At 32.0% G+C, this 24,249-nt stretch overlaps 1 protein-coding gene across 2 annotated transcripts in view; it reads left to right on the forward strand.

Annotated features, from left to right (window-relative positions):
* LOC118198867 (uncharacterized) overlaps positions 1-24,249 on the forward strand; it is a 120,287-nt gene that overhangs the window by 18,268 nt on the left and 77,770 nt on the right. For both annotated transcript variants that reach the window (XM_085810797.1, XM_085810798.1), the window contains exons 2-3: positions 18,170-19,212; positions 20,616-20,755. In XM_085810797.1, coding sequence (XP_085666923.1) covers positions 18,339-19,212; positions 20,616-20,755 — 1,014 coding nt within the window. In that variant the 5' untranslated portion in view covers positions 18,170-18,338. The remainder of the gene's footprint in view (positions 1-18,169; positions 19,213-20,615; positions 20,756-24,249) is intronic.

Raw genomic sequence — 24,249 nt, forward strand, 5'->3', positions numbered from 1 at the left:
TGTAATTCTGGGGAAGGTATCGTGTTCTTCGAAACTAATGGTCTTCAAGCACCATATTTGGGAATTACCTGTAAACCAAAAATTTGTTAATATTTTAACCCCTTTAAAAATGCTAATTTTTTAACACCAGTAGCTGTAATCTTATGTTTCTAATGCTTTTTTAATACTAGATGACAGCATTACCCTATCGATGTGCAATATTTTGCAACTATTAATTTAATGTATTTTGTTCAAAGGTCTCGTATTTCAAGATTCAAAAATTGTATTAGAGGAAAGAATTCAAAATCTTCAACTACAGTACAGTCTTTAATTCGGACTCATTGGGACTTCGGTGATTCTAGATCAATGTTTTTTTCCGGATTATAGATCATCAATTTAAATCTGGTAAGATGGCATGCAAAAATTATGCATTTAAAATATGAAACTGTAATGTACGAAATAAAGAGCAATTATGATCTAAAGGGTATCAAAATTTACAAAAAAAAAAGCTTACTATTTATTTGTTTATTTTATTAAACATTTCTTTCAACGCGCGCATGCGTAAAGCATACATTACGCATGGTCGAAATTAGAAAATTGCAACCAGAAAACTATTTGATGTGTATTTGTAATACTTATAATGACGAGGAAATTGATTTAAACCATATCAGGGTACATCGAGATGAAACGTTACATTTAGTAAGGAATTATAAGGTGAATTAAATAAAAACATCCGCCCTGAAGATGAGGGCAGTGCTGACAGATCAACTTCCAGTTCATTGCGCACCACGACATCCCCCCCTTCCACAGAGCAGCGTGAAATTGATAAACAGATTTCGGAATGGTTAGAGAAACAAAGGATGTGCCTTTATCCATTTTTTGCATCAATTCCACTTTTTGTTTGATGGACATCGAAACGTGCTTTCACTTTGTAGATCCTTTGGCAGCTGCAGAATTGGAAACTCTTTTTGACATAATCGAAAGTTCAAGCTTTCTTTTTATAAAATTGCTTTAACACTCTTCAGAAAATAATAAGCCGGATCCAATTAGAAGATTAAGGAACAACACAATCTGCAACATTAACTGAAATAGATAATTAGATAATTTTAGCCTAGCTTATACTGTCAGTTATACATTAAACGCGCATGCATAAAGGTATTGTGCGCATGTGTAAACACATTATGCGTTTACCCATGCGCAAAAAGTTTGTAGCTTTGAGGTCCGGATTATAGATCATTCAGGATTATGGAGGTCTGGATTAAAGACTTTATACTGTATATTATTCTCATAGGCTGAACCTTATATATTTACTGCATTTAAATCAAAACTAATGATTAAAAGTAGATTATTTAATGATTTGTAAGACTAGTTAAAAATTATAACAGTACTAGTGTGAGGTGTGTCATTATTCACCACCAAGCTTGTCTTTTTTATCTACTCCATGGGGTGAGGTTGTTTATTTTTATTACAGTTGTGTATGAAAAGGGCATTTACAGGGGTGTCCTCTTAGATGCAATCAAGTAAGCAGAAATGTCATAAATTATGCAGGGGTAAGAAATCGAGTGTGCTAGAGATCATAAGGGGAGAAGTTTCTTAAAATAAAGTTGCTTTCAGATCTTGTTGAACATTAGTGCATCAAACAAGAAATGAAGAATTTCTTGCTTAATATTTCTGTGTAATTTCACAGAGGGCTGAAGAGTGATACTCTGTTCAGGAATGTTATGTCGCAAATTTTAATATTAATATGTGTTTTAAGTTTTTTTTATTATAATATTTTTATTTGTATTCATGTATATTTTAATCTGGAAAAAAGTATTTTCAAGTTGTTAAGGCTTTATTTAACTCGTTATTCTTGAGTAGAAAGTGTAGCAAAAGACAATATTATTATTGTCGTTATTCTTGAGTAGAAAGTGTAGCGAAAACTATTTGATGTGTAAGATGTGCGAAAGACAGTTGCAAGGAAACACATCTGGTTTATTGGTTTATGGCCTTTTTACTAACAATGGAGGCAGTAGGGTGTTGTGTTGTGGCTTTTTACTAATGGCGTTTGAAACGAAAATTTTCTTGCTTTTGCTTTGTTATAGTTACAATTTTGCTTACTTCAAGACAGTGGGGGGTGTACTGAGTTCAGGTAATTGGATTGTCGTAAAGCTTAGCTCCGCTTGTTAGTTAGGGGATCCACTCTAGTTCCCACGTTTTTCCTGAGTACAAATGTTGGTTCATTGTGAGATTTTTCTTGTTTTTGATTCTTCATGGGGATTGTCATTTTCTCAGTCTAGATAAAGTAAAATTCTGGCATTGGTGTGATTTTTAATTTGATGATTTTTTGTAAGCCTATGAACTTACAGAGGCGGAGAAACCGAGATTTTCTGGGAGGTTTACACCTTGCTAGCATTCATTCTGATTCCTATTTTCAAGCTAAGAGAAAGAAAAAAAGGAGAAAAGAGTGAGGGTTTGACCCCTTGCGGGTCTTGCTCTTGCGAGCGCCAGCTTTTGTGTCGGATTTGGAGACAGATTTGAATTGAGAAGATGTAAGGCAGTAAAAGACAAAGTTCGGTGGGGCTTGTGCCTCGGTCTGAGGGGAGGTTTCTCGCAGCTTTCCCGCTGATGAGAATTTGTTCGAACGAAGAATGTGCTCTACGCAAAATTTGATTTCACTGTTTCATCGTGTATTTTGAGATCTTTGAATAGTCATGTTAGAGGCTTTCCAGTTAGAATTGTTCATCATAGATTTGTTACAGCTAAGGAGTTTGTACTGAAAGTGCTCTATGCAAAATTTAGTTTCTCTGCTTCATCGTGTATTTTGTAGAACTTGAATAGTCATGTTTGAGACATTCCAGTTGAAGGAATTGATCATGAGATACAGATTTGTTCCAGAAGGAGGTATCATGCTCCCCTTGTTCCTGAAATCAATGGACGCTTCCGAAAGTGTTATGACAGAAAAAAAAAAAAATTGTCTTAGCTCATTTCCCAGTGGAGTAGATTGGACACTAAAGATTTTTCTGTTCGGAAATTCTCTCACTTAATGGACATATTTAAAGCGGTTCCTGGCTGATTGAAGAAATTGTCTTTAACATACTACACCTGTGATTCCTGAAATCAATAGATGCTTCTAAAAGTGTTTTGAAAAAAAAAAAAAAAAAAAAAAAAAAAAAAAAATTCTTAGCTTATTTCTAAGTGGATTGGACACTAAAGATCCTTCAGTCTGGAAAAACTGTCTTCCATCTCTTGAGTGAAATTTTAAGATTATTTTCTCTCTTTTCTCTGTCTTTCCAAAATGCTATGGTGGACTAGTTAATAACCATTTATCCCCATATATAAATTTTTATTACTTATATAAATTAAATATTGCTAGCTGGTAATATTGAGAAGTGATTAGAAGTTTTAAGGGAATGGCCAGTTATTTTGGAGGATTTATTTGTTACACCTGCTTTATATGCGTGTTAGAAAATTGTTCACTTTTAATTAATGAGAACCGTTTATTTGGAGAATTAAAATATGTTACACCTTCTTAATTTCTCAAAAAAAAAAAAAGTTAATTAAATGTTTCAATTATTGTAAGCTGAAATTTTGTGACAGATGTGATATTTTCATAGTAAAAATATGTGGTAGGGGTTACTGATTTGTTACCCAGTTATTTACTAATAATACAATATAGTCAAGAATTTAATAAATGTGTGTTTGAAATTTAATTGCATTTGTGTATTTATCTTGTAATTTACGGTGGTCTGTCATGTCCCTCCAGGAGCCTGGAGGCTTTTTAAGAAACATGGAGCTTTAATTGAATTTGGGGTTATTGATTTTTCCCTAGTGGGCTTCACAACGTGCCCTATTGTACTAAACCAATACCACTATATGATTGATTGTAGATATGATATACGATTGTTTATTCGATCGATCTTTTGATATATTATGAATTAGATTTGTTTTGATTTATTTGATTTTTTAGTTAGTTTTGTTCGGCACCATAAGTTAAGTTAAAGTCATAAATGTTTACAACACTAAATTTTCAGATATTTAGCAGGAACATTTTAAAAGGAATTGGCTTAATGCCAAAATTTACATACAAGTTTACTTTCAATCTGAAGAGAAAAGTAGTGGACATTTAACTAAAATAATTCATAAGACTAGTGGGAAGTGTATTTAATAAAATTTCAGGAAAACTGAAATTAGAAGAAGAAAATCCCTTTTCATTCAGAATGCATGTAAATTATTACAGTAGAAGTCCAGAAATCCACAAAGCTTGGGACCAGAGGTTGTGCGGATTTTAGGATTTTGCAGATTTCAGGACAGAAAAGATAACGCATAATATTCGGACTAAAAGTGCAAAATAAATAAGCCGTATTAGATGCATTTAATTAAATTATATGCATTATTGCAATAATTTATATGCATTAAACATATATAAATTGATTATATTATTCATTGTATTATATGTACACAGCATTGAGGTGTGCCGATTTCGCCTCATGCAAAGATTTCCGGTGTTAGAATCACTGTTGCTATAAAATTTCAACAGCTTTTCTTTATTTTTCTGTATATCATACACAATCGTGTCGCAATTCCATACCGTTCTGCTATAAATCGAGGAGTAGCACCTGCCTCCATCTTTTGCAGAATTTGCACTTTTTGCATTACCGTCAATGCAACGTGTTTATGTTTTTCAACATTGCAAGCAGTAAAATCATGAGCGCGTTTCTTATCTGTCATTGTATTAAAAAGGGCTGAAATTTAAAATATTCTTAATTTATTCACGAAATATCAGGATATAAAAAAGGCAGCAGTAAACAATCTTGTGAAATAAGAAAGCTTAGAAAATACCACAACGTGAATCATGAACTTGAATGAAGAGTTGAGTGAATCGTCTGCTTTTTTATCTTGATGCAGAGATTAGAGGGAAAAACTTTTATCTTATTTTTTAAACTTTTTTTAATGTCAATAATTTGTCTTTTCCATTATGACTCATTATTATTTGGTAAGTATTTTTTCTTCGATATTTTGTACTGAATGTTGCGGTTTCCGGAACCTATAAACTGAATGTTTATATTCTGAAAGGCAACACGGATTTCAGGTCGGCGGATTTTCGGTATATTACTGTATTCAAATTAGTGTATTCTCATTAGACATATTGTAGTCGGACAGTACAGGAACTTTATTTCATGATTTTTGACACAAGCTCTGTTTGGGGGAGGGGTGAATTTTTATTGTTTCCTTCACGTAAGTATGTGCTTTTTCATTGAAATGAACTGAAAAATCATTTCCCTTATATGGTGTTCATATGTTTTTTCAAGTCATTCTGAGGAGTAAGACATATCCCCGCTAAACTGTGCTTATGTTTTTTACTCATACTTAAATTTACAAATTTTATGTAATTTTACCTATTTGCAGAATTAGCAGACCAATCAAGGCCTCTTAGGCAAGCTCTTCTTTCATGAAGGCATCTATATAATTTATAAATTGATTTGATATTTTATTGCATGTTTCATTGCATTTTGGTAAAGTTTAACAAAAATTTTCATTTGCTTAATTTATTAACTATATCTATGCTTTATTGCTGGTTTGAAAATCTGTAAACTTGCTCATTCAAAGGCTTAATTTAAAAAATTAGAAATGCTGTTAATTCTATAGAATGCCATAAAGAATGGGAGCAAAAGTTAATTAATAAAGTAATGGATAAAACAATAAATAATAATTAAATAAAATATAAAGGGATTAAAAATATTAATAAATTAAGTGAAAAATATTAAGCAAATAAGAAATTAACGTAAAAATTTAAATGAATAAATTAAAATAAATTTGAAACAACTAAACATGTGTAAGGTAATTAAGTCCATAATAACAAGGCATGATATAGAGGTTTAAAGCTAAGTTTCTTTCTTTCTTTCTTTTTTTTTTTTTTTCAAACTAACCAAATGTGTACAACTTATGAATGTTAGCCAGATGTTTACTTATGAATAGCCAAGCAGATCAGTCATTTATGCATTTAATTACTGAGAACGCTATGCAGGGTATACCACTAGGGGTTAGCTTGATATTATGCTCACAAGATGTTGAAAATCCACTTAACTAACCAACCTTCATCCCACAATTCAGACTTACAGTCAGGCTCTGCTAACCATTATTCAGTCCAAGTGAACAATAAATTGGTTGTGTGGATAGGCCACTAGGGGTTTATATGTCGGGAGTGTTTTTATGACCACACTATATATAATTTAATGATTTAATATGTAATTACTGTGTATTTAACCAGAAATTGCACCATTGATGTATTTTTCAGTATTATTAACCTGTTAATTGGGTATGGCAGTATTTTTTGTCACTAAAATCAACCATATTATGTGGAATGCATTACATTTCGTGTAGTTCTTATATACAGTACAAAGTTTGTAATCTGGACGTCCATTATCTGGAATGATATATAATCCAGACCTCAAAGCCACAAACTTTTTCTTTGTATGCTTTTTATGCATGCGCATTTAATGTATAACGGTGTAAGCTAGGCTAAAATTATCTTTACTGATTCTAAGGCATTTCAGTTAATGTATGCAGATTGCGCTGTTCCTTAATCTTCTAATTGGATCCAGCTTATTTTTTGCGGACTGTTAGAGCAATTTTATAACAATTAAGCTTGAACTTTCGATTATGTCAAAAAGAGTTTCCAATTGTGGAGCTACCAAAGGATATACAAAGTGAAAGCATGTTTCAATGTCCATCAAAGAAAAAGTCGAATGGCTGCAAAAAATGGGTAAAGGCATATCCGTCTCTGAATTATGCGAGGAGTATGACATTGAAAAGTCAACTGTATATGATATAAGCAAAAAGAAAAAAGGAACTTTTTGAATTTTTTGTGGATTCCGACACCCCACTTGCAATGAATAACAGAAAAAAGGGTTCTTTATGCTAAAAGTGATGATCATGAGAAAGTGATGATTGAAGGGGTCAGACGGCGTCGCAGCGAGCGTGCCATTGACAGATCCAATGCTAATGGCTCAAGCCAAAATATTTCATGAAGAAATTAACTTAAACACTGAGTGCAAATATTCGACAGGTTGGTTAACCAAATTTAAAAAATTGCCATGGTATAAGACAATTAAAAATTTCAGATGAAAAAGCTTTAGCTGATACTAAAGCTGCTGAACAATTTACAGATGAAGTCATTGAACTCATTACTTGTGAACAATTATCTCCAGAAAAAATTTACAATGCTGATGAAACTGTTCTTTTTTGGCAACATGTACCGCGAAATACCTTGGCAACCTCTACAGAAAAGGCAGCAACTGGTGTCAAAGATACAGTGTCAGAGACTAACAATTTTAGCCTGCGCAAATGCTGCAGGAACGCACAAGTGCAAACTTTTCGTAATCAGAAAGCATGCACAACCTCGAGCATTTAAAGGAGTAACGATTTCCCCCGTTATTTTTCAAATAACAATAAAAGAGCAAATAAAAGAGCATGGATGACACAATCATTGATGAATGATTGGTTTGAAAAATATTTTATACCCGAGGCTCGGCGACATTTGAATTCGGTTGGTTTACCTGATGACTCAAAAATAGTCCTGATTGTTGACAACTGTTCGGCGCATACTTCACTTAAAGTTTTAGTGAAAGATAATGTATCCGTATGATTCTTCCCTCCAAATTGTACGTCTAGCTTTCAGCCTATGGATATGAGAATAGTGCACACGCTGAAATGCAAGTATAAAGTTGCATTCTTAAAATATGTTAAATTTCTTGAACAATGGCAAGACTATTCAAGACTTCTTGAAATTTTTTAGCATAAAATCTTCTGTGTGTTGTGGGAGGATATCTCTCCAGATACGTTAAAAAATGCTTGGCTGATTTATGGCCAGCTACCATATTTCATGGTGAGGACGACGAAGATGATAGGCGCGAATTTGAAGGTTTTCGGATATCAAAAACTAAAGGTGAAATTTTCCAGTTATTGGATTTTGTAAAGAAATGTGGAGAAGCAGTAATAAATGAAGATGGTATAACAGAAGTTTTTCATTGCAATGATGATGACCACATCATCAATCAAATAATGGACGGTGAAATCTGTAGTATGGTTCTAGATCCAGAAAATACCGCTTCTGATAGTGAAGAAAGTGACAGAGAGGTTATTGAAAATGAAAAAATTTTGATTGACAAGTTAGTCGGTATTCTCGACACAGCAATTACCGGACTTGAACAGTGGAACTTTGTAACTGAACAAGAAATTATGTCTGTTTATAGAATTAAAGAGAAAGTATTAGCACAAAAAACAAAGCAACTTAAACAACTTACATTGGAAAAAATTTTTAATAAAGTAAACAAATAAATATTAAGCTTTTTTTTTTTTTTTTGTAAATTTTGATACCATTTAGATCATAATTGCTGTTTATTTCATAAATTATGGTTTCATATTTTTAATCATATAATTTCTGCATGCCATCTTACCAGATTTAAAATGATGATCTATAATCCGGAAAACCCCCTAATTGGGAATCACCGAAGTCCCGATGAGTCCGGATTACGGACTTTGTACTGTATTTAATCGTAGTGTGGTTATATGGCATCCTATTGTTGACAAGTCATGTATGCGAAGTAGGATTCAAAAGTTTCCGGACTGAATCTATTATGTTAAAAATATGAATTAAATTGCAGAAACATATCCTCCTTCAGAATAAGATCCTTGTGCAACAACGCACTTTTGCCAGTGCCTGTAAAGTTCATCAAAGCATGTCTGGAATCCATTTTTGGCCATGACGTTTAATTCAGCCTGCGATGCATATTTAACTTCATCTGAAGACTGAAATCAACGACCCTGCAAGTGTCTTGCCAGTTCAGGAAATAGGAAGAAATTGCAGGGTTCAAGAGCAGGTGAGTAAGGAGGATGAGGCAGAACATTTATTTTCATAAGAAAGTCGTTGACAAGTAAGGATTGGTGAGCAGGACCGTTGTCATGCAATAGCACCCATGACTGCTCAGCCCACATTTTTGGTCTCTTGTTCCAGATTGACTTGCACATATGATGCAGGATTTCGACATAGAGTTCTTTATTTAGAGTGCATTCTTCAGAGATAAATTCCAGATGCACAATGCCCTGGATATTGAAGAATGTCTCTAGCATGACCTTTCCTTTTTAGAGCGATCTTGGCGGAATTTCTGCTTCCGTGGAGATTGTGGTGTTTCCGTGTTGCCGATGCTTTCTTGGTTTGTGGGTTGTACAAAAAACACCGTTTCTTGTCTCCGATAGCAATTCTGCCATGTAGAGAAGGATCTTTGTCAACAGCCGAGATTAAGTTATAAGGTACTTCTCCCACTTCCCTAGCATGCCTTCGTGGTGTAACTGTAGCATGCTGGGCCAGTATTTCCAGAGGTCCGTGGTTCGCTTCCCGGTGAAGGCGGTTGCATATTTTTTATCTTTTCTGCTTAAAAAAAAATCCCAATGACTCTACAAGTGGCGCCCAAACTAAAATAGTTGTGGATGATGATTCTCCGCACCCAGGATTTGGCGAATAAATCCCCTAAAACCCTAGTCGCCCTTTAAAAAGGGGAGTATATAAGGTACTTCTCCCACTTCCCTAGCGTGCCTTTGTGGTGTAATGGTAGCATGCTGGGCCGGTATTTTCAGAGGTCTGTGGTTTGATTCCCAGCGAAGGCGGTTGCATATTTTTCATCTTTTCTGCTTCCAATTAACCTAATGACTCTACAAAGTCTCCCTCCATTTCCATTCGAATTCCCTTATGGTCTACATGTAACGTGGTGAACTATGTGTTGACACACCTTTTGCATGTTAAGATCATTAGTCAGTATCTGCCGACATGTGGCCTCTGATAGCCCAACTGATTTTGTTATTTTGCAGATTGTTTGCTGCCTGTTCGCACGTACTGCCATAGACACCTTTTTGATGTTTTCATCAGTGTGCAAAATCACAGGACGGCCACAGCATTTGTCATCTTCACCACTTTCCCTGCCTTCTCTGAAACAACAATGCCACTCAAAAGCTTGTGTTTTACTAACGTTTCACTTCCGTACACATGCTTCAACATTTCAAAAGTCTCCGTAGCAGTCTTTTCCAAGTGAACACAAAATTTGATATTGATTCTCTGCTCAACTGATGGCATTTCTTTCTATTGCCGGTTACTAAATGCCACCTGCCTACAAAAAACGCTGTCGCCGCAAGCTTTCGACCACGTGATTTGGGACAAATCACTTTTAGAAAAGGGAGAGAACGTAGTAACACAAAAGCATTCTCGTAGTCGCACTATTGAAAAAAAAAAAAAAACATGTTAGAGACTCGGTTTGGGGCCTTTTGAATCCTACAAAGTATGTGCAAACTAGTTTTTGCAATATGGCATTTGAGCACTATTTGGTATTTAAGCACTATTCGCAAGCAACCAGTTGGTGCACACACTTATCCGCTTATGCATTGTGAATTGAATTTGCACAGTTTGGTTTCATTTTAGTCTGCATTTCAGTATTGAAGATTTCAGTAGCTGTTATTTTCTTCAAAATATGGCTAAAAGTTATTTGTTTAAAAGTATGCCACAATGTTTCAAGAAGTATCGTACTGAAAGTTAATTCTTTGAACGTTGAAAATACTTGAAAAATCGATAAGTTAAAAACAATTTTCTTTCATTAATTGAGGTGTGGTAACGTTACTTATTACTGAAAAAAAAAAAAGTCCCCAGAAAATTTTATCTCTTAGCTAACAGGTTAACGTTTATCTTTAAAAATGTTCTGCAATCTTTTATCTTTTTTTTTTTCCCCAATGGCACATTGTGAACAATTAAGTCCATTAATCTATACAAGGCCGTATGTGGTGGTCTCTTTATTATGGAGGCACCTAATAGGTGGGCCACCATCGCCTTTCCTATGAAGGGAGGGACAGTTACAACCATGCCTTCTCCAGGATTCGAACCCAGGCCTTTCGACATCGCAGTCAGCTTCTCTGACCATTATATCGACTGGGCTCCCCTCACAAATCTGAAGGATGGACTGTCCCCCTTCCTCTAGCATCTCCATTTTTTCTTCTTTCATATTTAATTACTTGACCACATTTTCTACATGGCAGTATTCTTCTTTTTCTATTTATGAGCTTAGGGGGCCCACCAATAGGAAAAAAGTGCTTCAAGATGTATCAGCACTTTACCTCAAGTAAAGAGGTATTCTTCCTGAACAAAATTTTATATTACTACGTTATTTATGAAGAAATTAAAAAGAAGCTCCTAGGGCCTGAAAATAGAAAAAAAGGACTTTTATTTATGTATCAGATGTAAAATTGTTTAATGACTTTTCTTCTAGAACAAAATGATATATTGCATTGTATGTTCACAATAAATAAATAAATAAATAAAAATAAAATTGTCCCAGTAATCGAAATTGTTCATGTGGAAGGGAAAGTTCTGATAACTTAGAATCATGGCAAGGGGCATGCACCTTTTATAGATTATGTATATCAAAGTAAATTTTCATTTTTCACCTAAGTGACTTTCCTTATGCTATTACGGTTATAACACAGTAAAGTTTATGCCTGTAGTATTATGTTTATTAAACTTTTTGATATAATACTAATATAGAATTTAAATCACTTTTTCATTCAATTTATACACAGTGTTCTAAAAGAAGTCTCTTTCTTTCATATGCCAAACATCTTTTGACAAAATATGAGTAAACACTGCAATGCGAACTGTTTGCGCAAATTATATTTGCGGTGGTGGGAAACTTTTGTTAAAACCCGATGCATCTAACAGTATAACTGAAAATTGTAATAACAAACAGCATCTCTTTTACTATATAAAATTGATAAACTATGCTATAAGCAGTTAATTCTTTAATTAAAAAAATTGCAGATGAAACAATTATTATTTTTTAATACCAATAGATTAAAAATTTTAATACTAATAGCATTTTTAATACTAATCATTCATGGAGAAACCTTAATCTTGTAATATTGTTACACTTTAATACAATAATAGTCATAACTTAGTATTACCTTGCAAAAAAATCTTAGTACCTAAAAATAAATTATACAGTAATAAATTATGTATAAAAGTATTTTGTAGGCAGATATCATTTCAGTTAAAAAGCAAAGTTTGAAATCTACTGATATTTCTATAATTTATTCATATTAGTAAGTCTCATTAGTTATATGTCAAATGATCACATTCGAATTTTAAAACTCGTGCATCTCTCACTATTAAAAATTTTAATCATTTAGTAATTTACAAGTAATGAATCAGTTTGAAAGAAAAAGTGACCATTTATTCTCATGATGGTCTAAGAACATAGTGAAATATGGTCACTATGTCTTTTAAAAACAAATTCATTATTTTAACATCCACAAAAATTATAAAAAGACCCCCCCTCCAAGGATTATAAAGAGCTTTTTAATTTAAACTTGTGACATCAACATTTTATTTAAAATAAAATATATTGTCTATCAATAATTAGTTTTAAATTGTAGCGAGGATACAAATAAAAATAATTCATGAAATTATCATAATAGCTACAAAAATTTTATACAGCTTTACAATCCTCTTAAAATATGTGTGTAAACTCACTTGAAATAGAGCATATTCAATGATATGATTTTGAAAACCTTTACACTACTTTACCTCTTGAAGAAATTTATAATAGTTTACTTACTCTCCCTAATTTATTTCCTCAGATCAATACTATTATTTCTACTGAAAATTGGCAACTGTTCTTAAAAAGTGTACTTATTAACAATTAAATTTAATAACAGCATCTTTAAGCAAGTACAAGGTTTGTCAATGGGCAGAAATTTTTCAATAGCAATTTGCGAAATATTTCTGTTTACCCAAGAATATAAATTTATGAAATCACTTAAAATTGAAGATTACAAATACTTCCAGCACATCTTTTGTTATATAGATGATGTTATTGTTTTTAACAACTTCAACAAAATAGAGAACTCAAATATCTACCCATCTTGCCTCAAACTTAATGCCACTAATATTGTTTAAAATGAAACAATCCAGTAATCAGTAAGAATGCGATTACAAATATCTCAACACTCCCCCTTAATTGCATATTATAGAAAATATAAAAGAATTACACAATTTTTTAAACAGCTCAATGACTATTGTTCATAGAATCTCGTTTTGGACAGAGTCTTAGTTAACATATCTGCAATTTGTAAACTTGATTGTACATATTCAATTTTAATATTATTTTCTTTAACAGTCCTAAGAGTGAACTTTAATTTTATATCTATATGTCTCAGCCTACCTGAAAAGTTTTCATTAACAATACTTTTAATACATGACTGCTTATCTTCAAAAATATAAACATTTTTAACCTTGGAAATTTCATTTACTACATTTTTTATCCATAAAAACATCTTGAACACCTTTGCATAAAGCAATTATTTTAGCTTCTGTTGATGAAAGTGCAATACACTTTTGCTTGTTACAGCACCACATAATAGGACAGTTTGAAAACATTATAAAGTAACCAGTAATTGATTTCCTACCATGAGTATCTTCCCCCCCCAGTCTGCATCCCCTTTCTGCATCTACATGCAAACATAAGTTTGCCTTTTCCAAATCACCCTTTTTGTATATCAATTTTAAATTAAGGGTGTTTTTCAAGTACCTAAGAATTCTCTTTAGAGCACACCAAGGCAACGTCAGTAGGATGCTCCTGCAGTTGGCTTAAGCAGTTCACTGCAAATAAAATATCTGGCCTTGTAATATATGCTAAGTAAAGTAAAGATCCAATTAATTTTTTGTATAGGCTACTACTAAAGGTATACTTTTTAACCAATAAGAATGCAATTACAAATATCTCAACAAAATCATGCCAAATTGAAATTGAGCACAGAAATTTAAATGCTTCAAGACATTTAATTTTTGATTCAACACCCATTTTTGTTTTTGTGTCTCTAGTCGTATCTTCAATTAAGGCTTTTAATGTGGTAATTATGTTTTGTAGATCTTGGTTTAAAGGTTTAATATAGTTGATATGACTTTCCCACCTTTCTTCACTTAACAGTTTTAATGTTAGACTTTTCATTTTTTTTTGGGGGGGGGATATACCCCATCAATATGGGGATGCAGGAAAAGTAATTATACACCTCTTGTACCATATCAGTAAAACCAGAAATTTCACCACTGGAGTTGGCAGTGTCATTAACAATGAGATTTCATGTATAAGCCACACACAGCACATATAATTCTCTAGGATTGATTTCGAGAATCTGTTTCTGAAGCCCTTTATTTTTCCCCTTCATATTCAATCCATTGCGCGTAGCCCTGACTCCATATATTTTTAACTTCGATCTACAAACTAGGCAATAGCTTCTGATTGCACAGATCTTCTCCACTGGTATTAGTTACTGGAAAAAATCCTTGAAAAAATTCTAAAATATGTATCTAACCATCAGTAGGGTTCACACATGTAATTAAAAATGTAATTTGTTCTTTGTGACTAATATCTGCTGTAGAGTCAAGAATTATAGTATAATATTTGGCTTTTTTTTACATTGTGTGCTATCTCATTACGAATAGATTTGGCTAAAATATTAATTATTTGATTTTGAAAATGCTGCCCTAGGTAGTGTGTAATATGTTTTTTGTTATCTTTGCATTTACTGACATTATTGAGGTGTTCTGAAATAACTGGATCAAATTTGGCCAACATCTCCACTGCCTTTAAAAAATTACCATTATCTCTATGAAACAATTTCGTTTTATTTCCTCTGAATGCTAAATTTTAACTGGCTAAAAATTGTACTAAATTTGGTACACATATTCTCGAATATATAAGCTATCTAAAAAGGATATTTTATATTTATATATAGAGGGTTTGGTTTTACAGAAATTAATTACTGAAATTATCTAATATCTAGAAATCAAAAATTCGATATGTTGTCGCGATATATGTACAGTATATAGTGAGATTTTTTTTTTTTTATCAAAGAACATAGGTGTTTATGTGGTAAAACCTTTATTTCCTGTTAATGACTGTATTTTCTGGCAAACATTGAAACACATTATAGCTGGTAATATTAAGAGTGCGTTAGTGTAATATTTAGACTGAAAATCTTTCATAAAAAAACTATTTGAAATTCACAAGTACTGTTTTCGTAACTCTTCTAGGTTAATTTAAAGTCATCTTTCATAGTTTAATAAATGGTCACTTTATTTTTAGTATACATGGAAAGGTAAAAATAATAAGACCATACATATAATTTTGAATAATTTTTTATTAGAAATTAATTTTTATTTCAAATTAGTGTTAAATCTGGAAAGCAAATTTTTGAACCTAAACACCAAAGAGTGTATCTGAAATATGTTGAATTGATAAAAAAAAAAAAAAAAAAATTCTATATAAACAGATTTATTTCCTGCATATCTGGGAGGGATTTTAAAATTATTTTTGTAAAAGTATTTAAACCTGTTGTATGAATAAATATATCTGAAATTCTAAGTGTAACAAATAAAATAAAAGAATGATCTAACGGTATACCAAAATAGCCAATAATAGACAATTTTGTTACTTAATTTATAAATCAATGTATCGGGTTAAATATTTGGTGACAGTTCAACATGGCTTCATTTAATTCAATCTTAAATGTGATGCATATGTGAGGTATTATGAAGTACCATCAGATAGATAAATCCCGCTAACGTAGAGAAAATAGTAAATACGGTGACACGGTAAGGGGCTAACACACTAAACCATAGACACAAAAATCACTTCTTTCCTCTATTTTGTTTTTCTAAATTGTATTATTAAATCAAAAACTCTTAATTTCCCCAAATGCATATTGAATTTAAACACTCCTATGTCTTAGGTAAGATTAATCAGATTAGATATTTTCGTAAAGCAACTTTTGCAAAAATCATTTTTGAGATGCCGATCCACAGTGCGTCGCCAATGCCACTGATAAGCAGAAAAACCTTTTCTGTTGTGCTATTGCTGGCTTTGCCACGAATTTTCCTATCAAATGAATAATGTATGTAAAGAATAGACATTAATGGACAGTGGAGCAATAAACTGTGTACTAACATTTGATTTTTCCTAAACTAAGCTATGCTATCAGGAAATTGGGACTTATTTTGATTTTTCAATAACTATTTAAAATTCAGCATATTTTTTTGACTTGCTATATATTTTGAGAAATTCATAAAAATATTTTGCTTTATTGAGCATTGTTTTGGCCGCTCGTGTGTGGTGCACGCACTGCACACCTGCTAGGATCAGCCCTGGCCATGAGGTGTTTTCATTATATGTCAATAGCTTTAGCTATCCACGTATAAAGAAAACACCTTAGAGAGGGGTGAGAAAATAAGGATAAAAATTTAAAACTATAAGTATTGCTTCTTTCTGTCACTCTGCGTTTTTTTTAGGTGTGAACTGGTTTGGCAATGGTAGAAATTCTCTCCCTGATTCGTTTGTTGAGGGAAGAAACTCTTTGTTCATTATCTCCAACCCTATTTTTAAACGTGTCTATTCTGCCTTCCATAGCCTCAGATTTGTTTTCTATTATTCAGATAACTTCTGTCCTCTTGACACACTTTAATCTTTCTTGAACAGCTTTCATATCTTCTTTAATGGATTCTTGACCAGCTTCCATCTTCCTTGAATAGCTTTCGTCGCTTCTTTAATGAAATCTTGGCCAGCTTTCATCTTTTTTGCCTCTTTTTCATCTTTTCTTCAATTAAGGCAATCGCTCATCCATCGTTGTTGTCACTGGCATTCAACCCCACTTCTGACACCCAAAATTGCTGCGTGTGTACAGGTTTGTAATAGATTGAATGCACACAGGTCTAACGATAGGTTAATAAAATTTATTTTGTCAAAAGTAACACTTCAGAGTTCTGGAACTTTCTACAGAAATACTAGTACAAGTGTTCACAGTATGACCATGTATGATCAGTAGTTACACTTCAGACTACTAAGAATTTTAAATAGAACACATCCAAAAGATGAAGCTTTCATGGGTATCTCAATACTTTGAAATCACTCTGAATTAACAACTCATAAGAATAACTGACAGCAGCTGCTCTCTCCAGGCTTATAACTGACAGCAGCTGCTCTCTCCAGGATTATATAGTTTTCGTCTGGTTGCTGAGGTATTTCTAGAACTTTGTTTCTTGAAATTACTGGAAAGCATATGAGGGTCGAATATGGTTACAGAGCATCTAAAATCAATTACTTGCATTCAGTTAGAATACTTAGTATGGTCATACAAGGGCTGGATAAAAATGTTGCTAAGTTTCGCAACTATTACCCAAATTTGGTGACAAAAATTAGTTGCTAAACCTGTTGTCAGCTTGGCAATACCTCACCAAATTAGCGAGATAGCCATTCACTCAATGTTAAGACTTGCCCCCATATTTTTATTTTACTCGCAGAGAGTTCTCTCTCTAGATTTTCATGTTACACTATACAGAAAACTGCAACAATTTCACATATAATTTCACAAAAAAATTTCTGTAGATGTACAAAATTCATAACAGTATTTTCCTCCAATTGTATAATGGGAGGTGAAATTTTCTTTAAAATATTTTTTTTGGTTGTGTTCCTTTTTTTTTACTTAAATGAAGTTATTTTTTATATACCTATATGCAGGAATCTTCTAAATGAATCTGAAAAACTTAGCGAGCTTGCAGCATAATAAATTTTTGCATCAGTTGTGTAGGTAATTTGTATGAATATTAAAAATGTTTTACAGAATTATGAATAACTCTGTTTATAAATATTTTCTTTCAGTGAAAATAGTGTGCCTAAACGTAAATGCTATATGTAAAAATATTTATATGTAATATACTCCTTAAGATATTTTGATTATTAAAATATTTTTATTTTTAGCCCAAAAGGACTATTGATCTGAAAACAAAATTTTGAGTTGATTCACTTTAAATGCATCATTTCATTTCATTCAACCTGTTAGCATTTGACAAAATATCATTCAGCCTGTTACATTTGACAAAACATTCTGTTACTACTTGACCAAATGTAAAATATTTAGCTTTAATTAATACAAGCCCATTTTTATTCATAGTAAACCACCTTTAAATATACAGGTTGATCTTATATGTCAGTTATTTTATTAGAAGAGCTAGTATAGCAATATTGAATATTATTTACTTTATTATATAAATATACTGAATATTATTGCAGTATATACTTTTATATTAATGATTTTCTTTTTCTTTCTTACAATTTTTTAGGTCTTGTAAAAATTTGTAAAAGAAAGAACTATGCTTCGAAGTATGAAGTCCTAAAGCATTTCCTTAAATATTTATGTAAAGTTTTTAGAAGGATTTCTTTTACGCCAATTTATTTTAAAAAATGCTTAGTGTATATTAGGATTATACAGTTTCACATTTAACCACTGCTATGGGAATCGTGAGGGATCGTGAAAAATTTATGCAGGGCTTCACTATAACTTTTCTACACAAATGTTTTGGCTGTAGTAATTCTTTCACTGATAGTTCGAAAGCAGCACACTGGAATCGCAAAAAAATTTACCAACATTTTGTCTCTCCATCTCGTTACTCTTCTTACTATGTAGACAGCAGTAAGCCATCAATAGTATGCAAGTCTGTAGATAGCACAAAAAGGAAGAAGCATAGAAATTCTATGCAGAGCGATTCTTCAAACTTTTCTGCTGATAAAGATATAAATGGAAAAATCTCTCCAGATATAAATATTCAAAAGCGGAAGAGTGCACGAAAAGTACGAATATACTCAGAGGATGGGGGCCTTCCCTTTTCAGAAACAGATCACGAAGAGAATAATATTGTGCTTGAGAAAAAAATAAAAAAGAGGTCTCACTTTAAGAAAAGAAGTCCATGCAAAATTTCTGTTTCTAATAATGGCAAGCTTGTTAAAAAGTGCAAGCAAGTAGAAAGTATATTTAAATCATACCCCCCAAAAAGTAAACGAGCAGTACGTGTACCTAAACCACATTCCCCAAAAAATAAACAAGTAGAAAGAATATGTAAACCATATCCAGAAAAAAGTAAACAAGTGGAAAGTTTACATAAACCACATCTTAAAAAATGTAAGCAAGCAAAAAATGTGTGTAAACCAAATATTAAAAAAGGCAAGCAAACAGAAAATATTTCTAAACCATATCTGGAAAAGGATAAGCAAACAGAAACTGGATGTAAACAAAATTTATCAAGCAAGTGTGAATCTTCAGATATTGTAATTTCTTCAAAAAGTGGAGTAAATTTAAAAAGGAAAAAGAAAGATTCTTTACTAAAAGGTGAGTATATTATTATTATAATAATCATTAATAATATTGTCTTTTTCTGTTTTGCATTATAATTTATTTTCCTTTTATCTTTATATCAAGTCAAATGAAAAGTCAAGTTTATGAAAAGTCAAGTTGAATTCTATTTTTATTTAAATTCAGATTTGTGGCCACAATTCATTTGGCATGCTAATTGTGCCTATCCAAGAACATGTACATGTTTTTGATGATAGGAAGACAGTACATTTATGTCCAAGCAGTAGAGAGGGTGAAGCTAAAAGTGGCACATTTATCCAATATGGAAGCTCACCAAGAGAAAGGTTTTGGTTTAGATTAGGAAAGTTTCAGTTCTCAAAATTATGAGTTTAGGTTCCGAATTAGTTACGTAATAGCATTATGCCAGCCATGCGAGATGGATTGATCTAGCAATGATACAATCAAGTGAAGTTATGATTTTTAGAATAGAGAGGGAGAATTAAGGGGTTACCTTTAGTTTAAATTATAATTTTGGGTAAAATCCTAGTATATGATACAACCTTGGCACAATTTTGAAAATAGTTGCCAACACCAAAAGGACTCGTTTATTGGTCATCATAAACACTGCATTTACTGAACATCATAATGTTGCCAAAAGCAACCAAATCATGTGTGTACCGTATACTAGGATTAAACTTAATTTTGTTATACATATTTTTTTTATCATGCATGTATATTTCAGTACATACACTCTTTGCAAACAAATCCAGCTATTTGTACAAGGTTGTTACTGTGTATTCCAAATGAAATTGTTTTCCAAATTGAAAAATTCCAGGTTTCCTGATTGTTCAATATATTTTTGTTCTTGATAATTAATATTCACTGATAAAATTTACATAATGGACATTAAAAATCAGTGAATAGGCAGTCATAAAATAAAATTGCAGTTTTAATATAATAACCATGAAAAAAATCCGAGCTGATTAAAATGATTAAGAATTACCCAAGTATATACCCAAGATTGAAATCCAAGCACACAAATTCTTAGTGTTCTTATTTTCTCCTTATTCAAGTATATATATATATTTATAACCAAGGACACAAATCTTTTAATCCATCACCCATGGAAGAAATAATTTTTAGTTCTTTTTTAAACTTTTCTGTTATTCAAGTGCTAAAGAAGTTAATTTCCTCTAGATGATTAATGCTATTTACGTAATATACAATTTTATATTATGTACATTTGCATAATATAAAAAATTTTGTCCATTTTAATTTATTATATCATGTATTTAAATAGAGATAGCATTTTCTCGAAAAGTTCCTGCAGGAAACTAATCCTACTTTAATTATACAATATTCCTTGCAAGAATGTGAAATACCAGCAGAATCCAATTTTGAAATTCATTTGTATAAGGAGTTCTCTTTTTTTGTTTCAGGTACAAAGGAGCCTTGCAGAGGAACTTTGAAACGCAGAAGATGGAATCAGGCAAAGTATAACGAGAATAATGAAAATCATGAGGATGATTTATTTGAAGCAAGAAAGTTTGACCTTGCAGAATTGTCAGAATTAGCTGAGGTATATATTATGTTAATTTTTATATACATCTACAAAGTTTTAGGGGAACTACTTCATAAAGATGCATACCCATAAACAAGCCAGCCAATGAAAAATGGATGATATTTTTAATTTGTAACAAATTTAATGCAAAAATTTTGCAGTAAAACAGAAAATATAAAATTTATAAGAAAGAAAAATCAGTCTTGCTTCATATTAAATTATATATATGCCAAAAAAGAGAAATATTTAAAATGACAAAAAGTTTTAGTTATTTATAAATATTACAAAATGGTTTATATTGATAATAAAAATGAAGCAGCTGTTTTTATTTATTGTGAAATTTTTTTATATGATAAGCTTTGAAGTAGGGCTTCAAACATAATCCAACTTCATACTCTTCACACCAAATATGAGTCTCTTTATATTTATAATTTTTTTTTTCTTTCTTGAACAGGGTTCGTAGCGGTCCTTACAAGTGCTTATAAGTCCTTATATTTGAAAATAAAATATAAAGGCTCTTATAAGTGCTTACTTTTTCTTTAAAGCCCTTATTTTTTTATTTTTAGTGCTTTTTTTTTATGAACATGCATTTTTTCCCCGTACCAAAGCCGAAACTAAATAAACAACTTTTCTTCCTTATATCCAACATCAGATGGTGAATCATACTCCCGGAAATTGCTTTTCCTCCTTTCTCTGCATTAACGTAACCTATGGTGCGCGCTCTATTGATCAAAGAATTGCGAAAACGGTAGAAAATTCCAGTACATTCGGTATTCTTTTCCTCCCGCCCAAATACTACACACGTTCGAATTTCTATCAAGATTTTAATAATTTGCATTCTCGTTCTGCGTGGTAGGTTCATATTCGTGTTTATTATGATCGTTATGCTTATATTATGAGCATATGAATGAATATTTATAATAATATAGTTGCAGTAACTGCTGAAGTATAGATAAACTTCCAAAAATGGGTGTGTTTTTACACAGATTAGCTTTCTAAGGAATAATATTCGGAATGGCTTAAATAAAAGGAAAATAATCAAATAGTCAAAAGAATGTTTTTTTTTGCCAATACTTTATACAGTACGGAGGCTGGGAGGTTCACCCCTTTCTCCGCAAAATCTCTAATATTGAAACAGCGGTCTTTTTTTTTTGTCACTGTCCAATCTGGATTGAATAGGACTAAAAGTTTTTGCAGTCTACCCAGCCTAAGCGAAGATTGATTCTATTCCGGAAATGTAACGCAGTCTGTTGAAAATTAGAATCAGAAACACCCCAGATTAGTAAGTCTCTTTCTTTCCTTTTATTTAGTTCTTTATTCTCCGAATGCCGCCAGCTGTTGATTCTGATTGGGTAATATCACATGTGGAAGAATTACGCCGCACGTATTGCGCAATAACGTTTGCGGTATTTTGCAGAGATAATTAATTTTGATTGATGTTCAGTCCGAGATTTGTTTATGAACACTTAAAAGAGTTTTACTGTGCTTGCTAAGCAGAATGTTTCTCAGTTCCATTGGTCTGTTTTTATATGATGCATATATCGAAATGTCAAAATCATTTATTTAGCCGAGAAATCTAAAGAACGGCTACAATCTCTCCCACTCCTCTTTTTCCAGTTACTATCCGGAATATTCGGCAATTTCCGAGTATGCGGGTCAGTTAAGCTTTTACTGTTAAAGGATGACTGCGTGAAGCAATTTCCCGTCTTCTGATTTCAGAAATGTGCCTCTTTTTTTACCTAATTTTCGTTGCTTGGAATATATGTTAAGGGAAAACTGTTATGCAATGAAAATTTATAAATGTTCAGAATGTAAGTTAAATTATTTAAATATTAATATGAGTGGAAAAATAAATTGTATTTATTATTAGGTGCCAAACGGATACAATTAATATGGCTTATTATTATTTATTTTCTATATTTTGAACTGAAATTTCAGTGCTCATTCTCTTAATAAATATTGCATTGCTCATATTTTAAATTACAAGTCTAATTTTTCTTTTAAGGTTATGCAGTTGTAAATAATGTAATTAGACAGGTGCTTATTTTTTCCTTAAAATGTGCTTGAAAAGTGCTTATAGGTGCTTATTTTTTTAACTAAACTGTGGCTATGAACCTTGTTGGAGCAATACAGAACACACTGTCTTCTAGTTCCAGGATTTGGTGATATATGGCTAGGAAAATGAAAGGTGAATTTCCCAGAGGCAAATGCAGCTCATGCATGGAATATTTTGATGAACAAATTCAAGCTTTTACCCAAGTTCTCTATATTGAAAAGAACCCTGTAAAGCCATCTTTTGTCAAAATAATGAGCACTAACACAGTTTTATCATGCACAGAGAAAGAGCACTATCCTTATGGAAATAAAGGGGGGAAAAAGTCATTGCCTGAAATTTTCACGAGTCATAGTAACAGACCAACATGATAATACTTTTCAAATCAAAAGAACCATAAATGGAGGGTTCATATATTATATTGTGCATATGTGAATTTTAGTTTTTACTCTTGTTTCTGATTTTAATTTTGGAAAAGGGTCATTTGGCATTGATACTATTTGTTGATATCGAGAAACAGTAAGTGATGGCTTTATGTAACTTAGGAGAATGCCTCCCCTTTTTTTTCAGGATTATAGGAAACTTCTACTGACACAGAACTGTTTTGCATTCTCTCTACATAGGTTTATCGAAAAATAGAGAATATTGAAATAAAAAAATAGTATTACAGTAAAATATATATCACCATGAGTTGTTCTTAGAATACTCACCTCATCTTAAAATACTTATCCTAATGTCTTGTCACTTGTGTAAGTACTTGTATGTACAAGTCCTTTTTCAAGAATATCTAGCGGTATTGTTCTGACCGCCTTGACGTCTTTAATCAATTCAAAATTCTTACCTTTCATGTTCATTTTAATCTTGGGTAAGAGCCAAGTCATATGATGCTAGATTTAGTAAATAAGGACAAATCATTATATTTTTATACCATAAAAATTGCACTATCATAAGCAGTGAATGACATGGAGCATTGTTTTATCATGAAATATGACCTTATCTTCATATTTTGCAGGCCATTTTCTACTCTCAGTGTTCCTTAATTCCTCTAATAATACTCAAGAGTTCATCATAGTCTTCATGGATACAAATCCAGCTTGCATAGTTATAGCAGAGAAAGTTAAAACTTTTCACACATTTTTGTTTAAGGTCTGATGTGTTGTAACCCATACTGAAGATCATCATCTTTTCATTAGATAATATTCAGCATCAATGCTCACAGTATTTTTTAATCATTTTTATGCATGAATTGTACTCTCTGCTTATCCACACCACCATAGAAAATTAATGAAAAAGTATTCATGAGGTAAAGCAATATGCTACCAAAATAATTATGTAGCAACCGAAGATGTTGCCAAAGAGTGTTTATATGGCAGTTCGTATATGTGCATAGCACACATCTGTTTTGTCCATTGTGCAATGTCAGGATTGTAATAATTCTAAAAAAAGGTAAATGTTTTAT

This window comes from Stegodyphus dumicola, chromosome 2, assembly GCF_044657685.1.
Source record: "Stegodyphus dumicola isolate Sdum_Otavi_A_Nest chromosome 2, ASM4465768v1".
In the NCBI taxonomy this organism is placed as follows: domain Eukaryota; kingdom Metazoa; phylum Arthropoda; class Arachnida; order Araneae; family Eresidae; genus Stegodyphus; species Stegodyphus dumicola.